This window comes from Dendrobates tinctorius, unplaced genomic scaffold (genome assembly GCF_039654945.1).
Source record: "Dendrobates tinctorius isolate UK_male_01 unplaced genomic scaffold, ASM3965494v1 ptg000162l, whole genome shotgun sequence".
NCBI classification, from domain to species: Eukaryota; Metazoa; Chordata; class Amphibia; order Anura; family Dendrobatidae; genus Dendrobates; species Dendrobates tinctorius.
The window spans coordinates 34472084-34486789 of NW_027361829.1; the positions used below are offsets into that span (position 1 = coordinate 34472084).

General features: G+C 44.3%; 1 protein-coding gene across 3 annotated transcripts in view; it reads left to right on the forward strand.

The window, feature by feature from the left end:
- Positions 1-14706, forward strand: part of BBS9 (Bardet-Biedl syndrome 9) — a 649391-nt gene that overhangs the window by 630523 nt on the left and 4162 nt on the right. Inside the window, exon 23 of one of the 3 annotated variants that reach the window (XM_073549955.1) lies at positions 3409-3701. The exons of 1 other annotated variant lie outside the window; for it this stretch is intronic. In XM_073549955.1, the coding sequence (XP_073406056.1) occupies positions 3409-3464 (56 nt within the window). In that variant the 3' untranslated portion in view covers positions 3465-3701. Of the gene's footprint in view, positions 1-3408; positions 3702-14706 lie in introns of those variants that run through there. One more of the 3 variants, XM_073549957.1, reaches the window with a different exon arrangement.

Genomic DNA, 14706 nt, shown 5'->3' on the forward strand with positions numbered 1-14706 from the left:
ATAATTCTGCTAGGAATTAAAACATAATCACATAAGCAGGCTTTTATTCCCATGATGTGCTGATTTTACTGCACTAGGACCAATGTTTTCTTAGTTGCATCTAACTCTATGATTCAGCCTCCCGTCAGCATCTAGACCTATCCGCCTGTTTGGCACAACAACTGGTGCGCTGCACAGGTCGAAATAATGCCATGTACAGGTGGCAACAATTCCATTGGAAATAATAGTATTAGTTTTGTCTTCAGTTTTCATCTAACATTTTAGTAAAATACTGGATGGAAAATCTATCATATGGACGGCTTTACGAGCACAGCCCCATACTTGTTTGCTGAGATAAATATGATTGAAGGGGTATTCCCATCTCTAAGATCCTATCCCAATATGTAGCAGGTGTAATAATGATAATATTTGCAAAGCCTCCAATTAGAAATGTAACGTTTTTCTGATTCGCTATGTCTCTTTCCTCATGTGCAGGCATTGCAGGACCTTATGTATCCATGGTTATGACCACTAGCAACTAGCTAACTAACTGTCACTTTATCAGTAGAAGTAATCATTGGTACCTAAGGTCCTGCAATGCCTGCAAATGAGGAAATAGATCTAGCGAAACAGTAAAACTATACTACATTTCTAATTAGAGGTATTTGCTAATATTATTATTATTACACCTAGTACATATTGGGATAGGATCTTGGAGATGGGAATACCCCTTTAAATGTACATGTCCAATGGCTGTAAAGGTCGTAATAAGAAGTCCTTAAATAACATATGGGATGGGAATAAACCATGAAGTTAGATGCAGATTGCCACATCCTATATCATCCTCAACATGGTCTCTTTATAGGTGTAAAACAGCAAAAAATAACTACTGGCCAGTAAATTGACCTTACACATTTCCCTTCTAGTTCTGTGGAAGAAATGTTGAATATGAGAACTGATTTCATGGCCTCTTAACTATCTCAACAGCGTGTTGAGTTTTTGGAATGTTTCCTGTACTCCGCTAACACAAAGTGGAATATGAAAAGTCAAAGGACTTGTAAATAATACCCTCTTTAATATGTTTAAAGAGTAATGACCGTGATGAGAGTCAACATCCTCCTGGGATAGTAAAACCCTTTTTCTCTTTCTTTCCTCACTGACAGCTTATAATGGTGACCAAAGTTTAATTTTATGGATGACTGTAGACTCTAATAAAATGAACAAGGGAAAGCAACTTGTTCAGGTTACATATTTATTGTTTTCATTTTCAAATGTTTATGTGGAGCAGTAAAAATTCTTTTAGCCTTGTCCTATTTGTGTGCCTTAGAATCCGGTGCAAGATTTCACATTTTTGCATGCCAAATTGAAATTGTGATTTATTTTTTTTTGGGGTGGGGGGCGGCACTTTATAGTAACATAGTTATTAAGGTTGAAGGAAGACTTTAAGTCCATCTAGTTCAACCCGTATCGTATCCTAACTTGCCCTAGCATGTTGATCCAGAGGAAGGCAAAAAAAAAACCCATGTGGCAAACAGTAAGCTTCACATTGGGGAAAAAAATTCCTTCCTGACTCCACATACGGCAATCAGACTAGCTCCCTGGATCAACGCAATATTAAGGAAACTAGTGTATATACCCTGTAATATTATACTTTTCAAGAAAGGAATCCAGACCCTTCTTAAATTTTAGTAGGGAATCACTCATTACAACCTCATATGGCAGAGAGTTCCATAGTCTCACTGCTCTTACAGTAAAGAATCCGCGTCTGTGATTTTGCTTAAACCTTCATTCCTCCAAATGTAGAGGATGCCCCCTTGTCCCCATCACAGGTCTAAGAGTAAAAAGATCATTAGAAAGGTCTTTGTACTGTCTCCTCAGGTGTTTATTCATTGTAATAAGATCACCCCTAAGCCTTTGATTTTCCAAACTAAATTACACCAAAGTGTAATAACCTGTCTTGGTATTGCAGACCCCCTAGTTCCCTAATAACCTTGGTCACTCTTCTCTGCACCCGCTCCAGTTCAGCTATGTCTTTCTTATACACTGGAGACCAGAACTGTACGCAGTATTCTAAGTGTGGTCGCACTAGTGACTTCTATAGAGGTAAAATTATGTTCTCCTCATGAGCATCTATGCCTCTTTTAATGCATCCCATTATTTTATTTACCCTTGCAGCAGCTGCCTGACACTGGCCACTAAATGTGAGTTTGTCGTCCACCCATACACCCAGGTCTTTTCCAATGACAGTTTTGGCCATTGTTTTACAATTAAGCACAAAATTATACATCTTGTTTGTTCTACCCAAGTGCATGACCTTACATTTATCCCCATTAAAGCTCATTTGCCATTTATCAGCCCAAGCCTCTAGTTTACATAAATCCTCCTGTAATATAAAATTGTCCTCCTCTGTATTGATTACCCTGCAGAGTTTAGTGTCATCTGCAAATATTGAAATTCTACTCTCTATGCCCCCTACAAGGTCATTAATAAATATGTTAAAAAGAAACGGGCCCAATACTGACCCTTGCGGTACCCCACTGCTAACCGAGACCCAGTCCGAGTGTGCTCCATTAATAACCACCCTTTGCTTCCCATACCTGAGCCAGCTCTTAACCCACTTACACATACTTTCCCCTATCCCCATTGTTCTCATTTTATGTATCTACCTTTGTGTGGCACCGTATCAAAAGCTTTTGAAAAGTCCATGTACACCACGTCCACTGCATTCCTTTGGTCCAGTCCTGAACTTACCTCTTCATAAAAGCTTATCAGATTAGTCTGACAGGAACGGTCCCTTGTAAACCCATGTTGATATTGGGTCATGAGGTTATTCTTCAGATACTCCAGTATAGTATCTCTTAGAAAACCCTCCAAGATTTTACCCACCGTAGAGGTCAAGCTTACTGGCCTATAATTTCCAAGTTCAGTTTTTGTCCCCTTTTTGAATATTGGCACCACATTTGCCATACGCCAGTCCTGTGGTGCAGACCCTGTTATTATGGAATCTTTAAAGATTAAAATAATGGTCTATCTATGACTGTACTTAATTCCTGCAGTGCTCAGGGGTGTATCCCATCCGGGCCCGGGGATTTGTCAATTTTAGTGATTTTTAGACGCCGCCGTACTTCCTGCTGGGTAAAGCAGGTGACATTTAATGGAGAATTTATATCACTGATCATGTTATCTGTCATGGGATTTTCTTGTGTAAATACTGTTGAAAAAAAGTCATTTAGCATATTGGCTTTTTCCTTATCCTCATCCACCATTTCACCCAGACTATTTTTAAGGGGCCAACACTATCATTTTTTAGTTTCTTACTATTTATGTAGTTAAAGAATATTTTTTGGGGGGGCGTGTCCTGGCACCTGATGTGAACGGACAGCTGCTGGCATTCCTCCGCTGTGCAATATTTATTATCCTGCTTTGAAGTCCCTCCAGAGTCCTGGTGTTGGTCTGTGCTGGTGGGGGAAGGGAGCGGTATCTGACCCCGAGGTGCAACTTTGACAGGAACGACCGTGATTGGTCGGAAAAGACAGCAGGACGCCAAGACAGGAGCAGGGAGCCAGGCTCAAGATGGCACCTGCAGCACTGAGGTGAGGGAGCGAGCAGATGCCGCCAATGCCTCCTATGCAAAGAGGTTAAAGGTTGCAGCTAAGCTGGAATAGTATGCCTGGGTGTAGGGAGCTATGAAAGGGATGGCTGAGGAGAGGAGGGAGAATGACGGAGAGTCTGGAATAGATAAGGACGAAGTTTCAGAAGAAGAAGTGGAGCGGGGGGAATCAGAGGGGGAGGAAGAGCACCAAGAGCAGGAGAACATGGAGCAGGAAGTTACTGTGGAACATGAAGTAGGGGAGCCCACGCTGCGTGACATTTATGACTTGGTTAAATTTTGTAAAACCACATTGACGTCCCATTCTCAAAGAGTGGATGGGGTTAAAAGTGAAGTGACCAAAATTAAAGCTGCCATGAATAAAGTTGATACCAGAATAGGTGCAGTGGAGGAAAGAGTGAGTGTGCTGGAAGATCAGCTTGCTAAGATGCAAAAGTCTCACACTCAATGTCTGCAGAAATGTGCTGCCTTGTCTGATAAAACTGATGACTTGGAAAACCGGTCCAGAAGGAATAATGTGAGACTAAGGGCATCCCTGAAAAGGCTAAAGGGACTGATCCTACAAAGTTTATTGATGAATGGCTCCAAAGTAAGATTGGTGTCACCAATTTGTCTAAAATGTTTTCAGTGGAAAGGGCCCATCGTGTCCCCATGAGACCCCTTCCCCCTGGATCTCCCCCTCGTACCATCATTGCCAAAATCCTTAATGACAGAGACATTATACTGAGGAAAGCCAGAGAGGCTGATGATATGTGTATCAATGGTCAAAAGATCTCTATTTATCCTGACTACTCGGCTGAAGTGCAAAAACAGAGGATTAAGTACGGAGCAGTGAAGCAGAGACTGAGAGACTTGTCATTGAGTTACGCCACACTATACCCAGCAAAGCTCAGGGTTGTGGCCCTGGGCAAGGTTCATTTTTTCTCTACACCGGAGGAGGCTACCAAATGGTTGGACTCAAATACTAAGAAGCTTAAGGCGGGAAAGGAAAGAGGGAAGTGAGAAGAAACTGAAGATTTATATGATAAAATTGGACGATTACTGATTGGTCTAGTCTGATGCTTCTTGTTTTTTAATATAGGATGCAGATTTTGGAGGGATAGTTTATGTTCAAAAAACTGTATTACTATAATTTTGTACATGCCGAGGAGTTGCTGGGGTGTGCTAGGTTGATAGCAACTTTAGAGGTAACGTTAAGATGGTGATCAGAAGCAGGTTTACCCACTCTCCGAGAGGAGAGGCTGAATGTATGTCAGAGTTATGTTTTTGGGCTATTGTAGTGTTAAATGTTGGGGAGGGTGGAGGGAGGAGGGAATGGAGGTTTGTTGTTTTAGAACAAGTTCTAAAAAGCACATACAGCAGTGGTCTATTTCATGGGGTCTGGGAAATTATCCACTTTAGTATACATGATGGGGGATAAAATTAAAATACTCAGTTGGAATATAAGAGGATTGACTGAAGGGACACAAAGGGCGGCAATCCTGGAATACATTAGAAAGAGGGGGCCGGAAGTGATATGCCTTCCGGAGACGCATTTATTGAGGGAAAAGGTGGAGATATTACAAAGAAGGTGGATTGGGAAGGCGTATCACTCCACATATTCTAAATACGCCAGGGGGGTCTCCCTGCTCATAGGGAAATCTACACCATTTGAGGAAATGGAGAGTCATGTGGACAATATGTTTTTTTAATTTGTCGAATTTATGGGCAGCCGATGTGTGTGGCGGCGGCTATGTATATACCGCCCCCATTCTCGAGGACTAAGATCCGGAAAATATTTGACTTATTTAAGAAGGTAATGGGACTACCACTGTTACTTATTGGAGATTTTAATAATGTAATAGATGAAGGATGGGACAGACATAAAAAGGAGTGGATAAAGGGGCAAAGAAACTTTCGCCATTTGGTACCTTCATGTGGGAATTGGGGATGGTGGATCTCTGGAGAGTAAGGAATGAGAATGAAGTTTGCTACTCCTGTTACTCTGCGACCCATGGGTCCCTCTGAAGGATAGATATAGCGCCGGGCAATGAGTTAATGACACGGATGGTCTGTGGGGCGGAATATCTCCTGAGGGTAATTTCGAATCATAAACCAATTGAATTATCTATCAAAAAGTCAGAGGGGAGGAGGGGGGGGATGGAGAATGCACCCCTTATGGCTTGAACATATAAATTTGGACATCATAGAGAGGGAGATGAAAGAATACTGGCAGCTTAATGAGGGCAGTGCTAGTAAACGGGTGGTTTGGGATGCCATGAAGGCTTTTCTGAGAGACCTCTTCTTTCGGGAAATATCTAAATGTAAATCTGCAACTAGGTTAAAGGATTAGGCGATTGTGGAGTTATTAGAAAGGGCGGAGATAGATATGGTGGCGGATCTATCGGAGAAAAAGCAAGGAAGGCTTATGGGGGCCCAGGAAGCAGTTAATAAGCTATACTTGGAGAAGGCAGAGAGACGGAGAGCTTTTCAGAAAACGCAATTTTATGAGGAGGGAGAAAAAGTGGGGCACTTGCTTTCGGTGGTGTCGGCGGCACAGAGAGACTCCTCATATATGTACAAATTAAAGACGGATGTTGGGATACTGCTGGAAACCATGGGAGATATCTTGGGAGAATTTGGGAAGTTTTATAAAAAGTTGTATACATCTGGACTGGAGGCTTCTGTTGGGGACATTAAAGATTTTCTTGAGAGGGCGAGACTCCCTAGTATTAAAGATAGTAACAGACTTAGGTTGGAAGAGCCCATAACTGAGGAGGAGATTGAATCTGCCATCATGTCAGTGACAAGTAATAGGACTCCTGGGGCAGACAGCCTGCCGGGAGAAGTCTATAAGCAATTAAAGGGAGTGACAATGACTCAGTTGAAGGCAGTTTTTGAGGAGACACTGAAGGAAGGGGAGCTGCCATTGTCCATGAGAGAGGCGGTGGTGGTGGTTATTCCATAGGAGGGTAAGGATCCAGAATTGGCTGAATCATATCGGCCCATTTCGTTGCTGACGGCAGATGTTAAGGTCCTGGCTAACCGATTGACGAGTGTGTTCCAGGACCTTGTTCATCCTGATCAATCTGGTTTCATGCCAAATAAGTCCACAGCAATTAATTTACGTAGACTATTCTTGAATTTACAGCTGCCGTCGGACAATGGAGGTCGCAGGGTGGTGGTATCGCTGGATGCGCGTAAAGCGTTTGATAGTGTCGAATGGGGATATCTCTGGGAAGCGTTGAAGAGTTTGGGGTTTGGGCCAATTTTTATTTCATGGATACAATTATTATATGCATCCCCGACGGCCAAAATAAAAGTTAATGGGCAATTGTCAGATAGTTTCGGCCTTCACAGAGGGACTAGGCAGGGGTGTCCACTGTCCCCGCTACTTTTTGCGTTGGCAGTGGAGCCCTTGGCACAGACAATTAGAAATGCGACCTCGGTCAGGGGATTTAAATATGGGAAGATAGAAGAGAAAATAGCTCTGCAGATGATGTGCTGCTCTTTTTGGAGGATTCTGGAGACTCATTGTTTGGTGTGATGAACATTCTTAAAACATTTGGGAGTGTTGTGAGTTCATTTTTCCCTTCACCGTTGAGGTCTGATGAACTGCCTCCTCTGGTGAAGGAAGGTAGTGAGGCTGATTACCAAACACCTGGGCAGCTAGATGATGACTGGGTGGCTGGAATTGAGGACTGGATATAAGGCAGCTGACGCCCTTCTGCCTTGCTGGTGATCCTGCTGGATTCTTGGAGACCAGTCTGATTCCTGCATCTCAAAGCTAAGTTTTTCTGCTCTGCTTTGTACACTTCAGTTTTGTTTTTGTTTTGCCTTGTTTTTTGGGAGTTCTGCCATCCCCGGCCGGGGGTGAGCTGAATTCCATTTTTGTCTCTGATCTGTTGATCTTTTGCTCTGTCTTCAGAATATACCTGAGTGCTGATATAGTCTTTTGAAGCCTAGCGACTTCAGGGCCTGTTTTTCCTATCAGTCAGTTGGCACATTTTGGATAGGGTTTTTGCGGGTGGCAGACAGCGGCTTTCCTATTCTGTCCTATTTAGTTAGCTTGTGCCCCATGATTTGCTCAACCTATCTTTCTATCTGTGTTAGTGTTTTCATCTTGCTTCACCGTCATTATATGTTGGGGGCTGCCTATTGCTTTGGGGTCTGCTCTGGGGCAGTTTAGTTTTTCCCCTTTCTGTCTTTAGGCTATGTAGTTCTCCGGCTGTGATCGAGGGGTCTAGGGCACCGTAGGAACCCCCCACGGCTACTGCTAGTTGTGGATAGGTTCAGGGGTCTGCAATCCGATAGCTGCCAACCTCTCTGGTTTTTCTGGACTTAGCTAGTATTTTGTTTTTTCCTCCTTCGGTGACTCATCATAACAGAATCACCAGCCATACCGCAGATCCTATGGTACTCAATAGCAGGAGAGAATTGTGAAAAAAAAAAGTGTCAGAATTTTTTTTTTTTCTTTTTGTGCATATTTTTTCCTCTATATCTCTGAGGCCGTAGGGGGAATTTTTCTCTCAATGGAGATGAAGCAATTGTCTGATCGTGTGGAGCAGCTCGCTGCTGAAGTGCGGGGAATTTCCGCCTATCTTGCTCATTCACATGCTGCTGAACCAAAGATTCATACTCCTGATGTGTTTTTTGGGGATTGGTCTAAATTCTTGAATTTCAAGAATAATTGTAAATTATTTTTTGCCTTGAAGCCTAACTCGTCGGGGAACTCCGCACAGCAGGTTAAAATTGTCATCTCTTTGCTGCGCGGCGATCCCCAGGATTGGGCGTTTTCTTTGAAACCTGATGATCCTATTCTGAATAATGTGAACGCATTTTTTCAAGCCTTGGGGTTGTTGTATGATGAACCTAATGCTATTGATCAGGCTGAAAAGACCCTGTTGGCATTAAGCCAGGGTCGGGATTCGGCAGAGATGTACTGTCAAAAATTCCGAAAGTGGGCGGTCCTTACTACCTGGAATGATTGTGCCTTGGCAGCCCTCTTTCGGAAGGGTTTGTCAGAAACTGTAAGGCTAAGTGCACACGTACCGGAACTCTCGCGGAAATTACCGCGAGAATTCCGGAATTCCATTCCGCGGGAAAATCGCATTTTAAATTCCCGCGATTTTCCCGCGGAAAAACTAGCATTTTGCAAGCATATTTAGCTTTCAAAATGCTAGCGTTTTCCAAGCGATCTGTAGCATCGCTTGGAGAACTGATTGACAGGTTGGTCACACTCGTCAAACATAGTGTTTGACGAGTGTGACCAACTTTTTACTACTGAGGCCGCCTATGCGGCATCAGTAGTAAAAGATAGAATGTAAAAAAAAAATTAAAAATGGTGTTATTCTTACCTTCCGACGTCCTGCGCATCCGTTCCCAGTAATCCTTTGCGAAAATGCCCGCGATGACGTCCGTTCTCGCGGGATCGTGAAATCTCGCGGTAATTCGCGATGACGTCGAGACTTCGCGATCCCGCGAGAACGGACGTCATCGCGGGCATTTTCGCAAAGGACTACTGGGAACGGGAGCATGGAGAGAGGCGGGAATGCTGCGCGGGACATCGGAAGGCGAGAATAACAATATTTTTTATTTTAAATTCTATTTTTTACAGGGATATGGTACCCAAAGCCCGGAGGACAGTCTCCTCTCCTCCGGACCGTGGGTACCATCCGCAAGTGTTCTGCTTACTTTCCGCATGGTGTGCACAGCCACATGCGGGAAGTAAGAGGAACAATGCATTCCTATGGGTGCGGGATCGCCGCGATTCCGCAAAATTAATGAGCATGCTGCGTTTTTTTACTGCGAAGCGATTCCGCCACGGTAAAAACCGCAGCATTAGCACAGCATTGCAGAATCCCATAGGAATGCATGGGATGCTTATTTTTCGCGGCAAAATCACGCGGTTAAAACCGCCGCGGAAACGCGAAAAAAACGCCACGTGTGAACTCAGCCTAAAAGATACTATGGTGGGATTTCCTGTTCCCTCTGGTTTTGTCGATTCTATGTCATTAGCCATTCAGGTGAATCGGCGTTTACGTGAACGCAAAACTACACGAGAGATCTTGCCACCTGTTGAACAAATGTCTGAACCTATGCAATGTGATAGAGTTTTGTCTAGGGCGCAATGTCAGGAGTTCAGAAGGCGTAATAAGCTGTGTTTTTTTTGTGGAGATGCCTCGCATATTATTTCTGTCTGCCCTAAACGAGAGAAACGTTGTGCACACACGTTTTCTGTGGGTGGTGTTCAACCTAAGTTTCTTCTGGCAATTACTCTGATCTGCTCCCTGTCCACATTTTCCGCCAAGGCTTTTGTGGATTCGGGAGCAGCTCTGAACCTGATAGATTTGGATTTTGCTAAACGTTGTGGATTTCCTAGGACACCACTGCGGACGCCTATCCCTTTGAGGGGTATTGATGCTACTCCTTTGGCAAAGAATAAACCTCAGTTTTGGACCCAGGTGTTAATGCGGGTCGCCCCAGACCATCAAGAAAATTGCAGATTTTTGGTGTTGCATAATTTGCATGATACCATTGTTCTGGGGTTTCCCTGGTTGCAAATCCATAATCCAGTTCTGGATTGGAAATCGTTTTCTGTGGTGAGTTGGGGTTGTCGGTGTGCCCTTAGTGATGCTCCTGTTTTCTCCACCTCTCCCCAGTCGCATGATGTTCCTGACTATTTGGCTGACTTTTATGATGTATTTAGTGAGAATGAGTCTGCGTCTTTGCCTCCTCATAGGAGTTATGACTGTACAATTGAGCTGAACCCGGGGTGTAAATTCCCCAAGGGTCAGCTTTTCAATTTATCTGTACCCGAGCACGAGGCTATGCGATCCTATATTAAGGAGTCGTTGGAGAAGGGTCATATTAGACCATCCTCTTCACCCTTAGGTGCTTGGTTTTTTTTCGTGGCTAAAAAGGATGGTTCATTAAGGCCTTGTATTGACTATCGTGCCCTCAACAAAATTACTGTTAATTATCAGTATCCGTTACCCCTGATTTCTGATCTATTCTCCAGAGTTAAAGGTGCTTGCTGGGTTACCAAGCTTGACCTCAGGGGGGCGTATAATCTTATTCGCATTAAGCATGGGGATAAATGGAAGACGGCGTTTAATACTCCGGAGGGACATTTTGAGTACCTGGTGATGCCTTTTGGGCTCTCTAATGCCCCTTCTGTCTTCCAGTGCTTCATGAACGATATATTCCGAGACTTTGTGGATAAATTTTTGATTATCTATCTGGATGATATTTTGATCTTCTCCAAGAATTGGGACTCTCATGTGGAACATGTTCGGACTGTGTTCCGGATTTTGAGAGAGAATTCCCTGTATGTCAAGGGATCGAAATGCCTTTTTGGGGTACAGAGGATTTAATTTTTGGGATTTATTTTGTCTCTGTCAACTATTGAAATGGACCCGGCCAAGGTACAGGCCATTTATGATTGGGTTCAGCCCACCTCTTTGAAGGCCCTCCAGAAGTTTTTGGGTTTTGCTAATTTTTATCGGAAATTTATAGCTAATTTTTCTGGTATTGCCAAGCCATTGACTGATTTGACTAGGAAGGGTGCTGATGTGCTGAATTGGTCTCCGGAGGCTGTTTCTTCCTTTCAGGAGCTGAAGCGAAGATTCACTTCTGCTCCGGTTTTGCGGCAACCTGATGTCTCACTCCCGTTTCAGGTTGAGGTGGATGCTTCTGAGATTGGTGCAGGAGCGGTGTTGTCCCAAAAAGATCCTGTGACATCTAAAATGAATCCTTGTGCTTTCTTTTCCCAAAAGTTCTCCCCATCCGAACGTAACTATGATGTGGGGAATCGGGAACTGTTAGCCATGAAATGGGCATTTGAGGAGTGGAGACATTGGTTGGAGGGAGCCAAACACCAAGTCGTGGTCCTTACTGACCACAAGAATTTGATTTACCTGGAGTCGGCCAAGCGCTTGAATCCTAGACAGGCTAGGTGGACCTTGTTTTTCACACGTTTTGATTTTGTGGTCTCTTTTCTTCCAGGCACTAAGAATGTCAAGGCAGACGCCCTCTCTAGGAGTTTCCTTGCTGATTCTCCTGTTGTGACTAAGCCTGCTACCATCTTAGGCGAGGGGGTAGTTCTTTCTGCCATCTCGCCCGATTTGAGACGTGCTCTGGAAGAGTTTCAGGAGGACAAACCTGAGCGTTGTCCCAGTGGAAAGTTGTATGTTCCTGACCAGTGGAGGAAGAGAGTGATGTCTGAAGTTCATTGCTCTGCATTGGCTGGTCATCCAGGTATTTTTGGTACTAGAGATCTGGTGAGTCGGTCTTTTTGGTGGCCCGCCTTGTCTCATGATGTCAGGAATTTTGTGCAGTCCTGTGGGACTTGCTCCCGGTCTAAACCTTGTTCTCGCTCTAGTGGCTTGTTGATGCCTTTGCCGGTGCCCAGGAGGCCATGGACCCATATTTCAATGGATTTTATCTCTGATATGCCTGTCTCTCAGAGAATGACTGTTATTTGGGTGATTTGTGATAGATTCTCTAAGATGGTCCATCTTGTACCACTCCCTAAGTTGCCATCTTCCTCTGAGTTGGTGCCCTTGTTTTTGCAACAGGTGGTTCGCTTGCACGGGATTCCTGAGAACATTGTATCTGACAGAGGAGTTCAGTTTGTGTCTAGATTTTGGAGGACTTTCTGTTCCAAGCTGGGAATTCAGTTGTCCTTCTCCTCTGCGTTTCACCCTCAGACCAATGGGCAGACGGAGAGAACAAACCAGACTTTGGAGTCGTATTTGAGATGTTTTATTTCTGCCGATCAGGATGTTTGGGTTTCATTTTTGCCCTTGGCTGAATTTGCTTTAAATAATAGAGCTAGTTCTGCCACTTTGATGTCACCTTTTTTTTGTAACTTTGGGTTTCACCCTCGATTTTCTTCAGGGCAGGTGGAGCCTTCTGCCTGCCCAGGTGTTGACACTGTGGTGGAGAGAATGCACCTGATCTGGGACCAAGTAGTGGATAAGTTGTCTCTCTCCCAGGAAAAGGCCCAGCGGTTTTCCAACCGGCATAGGACCGTTGGTCCCCAGTTTAAGGTGGGTGATATGGTTTGGTTGTCATCAAAAAATATCGCTATGAAGGTGGCTTCTCCTAAGTTTAAGCCTAGATTTATTGGACCTTACAAGATTTTGGAGATTATTAATCCGGTCTCTTTTCGGTTGGCTCTTCCTGTCACATTTAAAATTCATAATGTGTTTCATAAGTCCTTGTTGAAGAGGTTTGTTGAACCAGTAGTTCCTGTGGTGGCACCTCCTGACCCTGTATTGGTTGAAGGTAACATGGAATATGAGGTAGAGAAGATACTGGATTCCCGTCTGACTAGACGGAGACTCCAGTATTTGGTTAAGTGGAAGGGTTATGGTCAGGAGGATAATTCCTGGGTCTCTGCCTCTGATATTCATGCCAAAAGATTGGTGCGTGCCTTTCATCGGGCTCACCCGGATCGCCCTGGTGGCATGGATGAGGGTTCGGTGACCCCTCCTCAAGGGGGAGGTACTGTTGTGAGTTCATTTTTCCCTTCACCGTTGAGGTCTGATGAACTCCCTCCTCTGGTGAAGGAAGGTAGTGAGGCTGATTACCAAACATCTGAGCAGCTAGATGATGACTGGGTGGCTGGAATTGAGGACTAGATATAAGGCAGCTGACGCCCTTCTGCCTTGCTGGTGATCCTGCTGGATTCTTGGAGACCAGTCTGATTCCTGCATCTCAAAGCTAAGTTTTTCTGCTCTGCTTTGTACACTTCAGTTTTGTTTTTGTTTTGCCTTGTTTTTTGGGAGTTCTGCCATCCCCGGCCGGGGGTGAGCTGAATTCCATTTTTGTCTCTGATCTGTTGATCTTTTGCTCTGTCTTCAGAATATACCTGAGTGCTGATATAGTCTTTTGAAGCCTAGCGACTTCAGGGCCTGTTTTTCCTATCAGTCGGTTGGCACATTTTGGATAGGGTTTTTGCGGGTGGCAGACAGCGGCTTTCCTATCCTGTCCTATTTAGTTAGCTTGAGCCCCATGATTTGCTCAACCTATCTTTCTATCTGTGTTAGTGTTTTCATCTTGCTTCACCGTCATTATATGTTGGGGGCTGCCTATTGCTTTGGGGTCTGCTCTGGGGCAGTTTAGTTTTTCCCCTTTCTGTCTTTAGGCTATGTAGTTCTCCGGCTGTGATCGAGGGGTCTAGGGCACCGTAGGACCCCCCCACGGCTACTGCTAGTTGTTGTGGATAGGTTTAGGGGTCTGCAATCCGATAGCTGCCAACCTCTGGTTCTTCTGGACTTAGCTAGTATTTTGTTTTTTCCTCCTTCGGTGACTCTTCATAACATGGGAGTGTCAGGCCTAGTCATTAATTGGGAAAAGTCCAATATTATGGCGGTTGATGGTGGGGAGGACGAACTCATGTTAAGGGGAGAGGGAGCGAAATTAGCCGTGGTTCAGAAATTCAAATACTTGGGTGTTCAGGTGTCGCTTCCACTATCTGGCTATATTGATCTCAATCTGGTTCCGCTGTTGGGGAAATTCAGAAATAAAATAGGGACATGGAGCAGATTGCATATCTCAGTGGTGGGGAAAGTCAATTTGATCAAGATGATTTTAATGCCCCAGCTTCTATATGTGTTACATAATGCCCCTATCTGGATACCCAGGAGGTGGTTCCGTGCCATTGGTTCCCTTTTCAGAGAGCTGGTTTGGGGGAAAAAACAGGCAAGGCTTCGACTGGAAATTCTGCAGAGACCTAAGGATGAAGGGGGCTTGGCACTTCCGAACCTTTGGATTTACTATTTAGCTGCGCAGGGTCAACATATAAGGGGCTGGAAAGAAAGTGATAATATGATCACAAAGGGTTTTGGCGCATGTTTTAGATAGGAGTCCACTGATCCAGGGCCTGGAAGCAGGATGCTTTAGGAAGGCTGGTTGGGTCTACCCCACTTGTTTACTGATTCATAAGATGTGGGAGGAAATTAAGATTAGAGGGGTGGAATATCTAACTGACTTCTCTCCAATATGGCAAAATTATAATTTACCGGAGTTTGTTAAAATGGGGAACTTTAAAATTTGGAAGGGTTTGGGAATATTTTACATCGGCCAGGTTCAGGATGGGCAGGAGTTGTTACCCTTTGAGAGACTGCAGG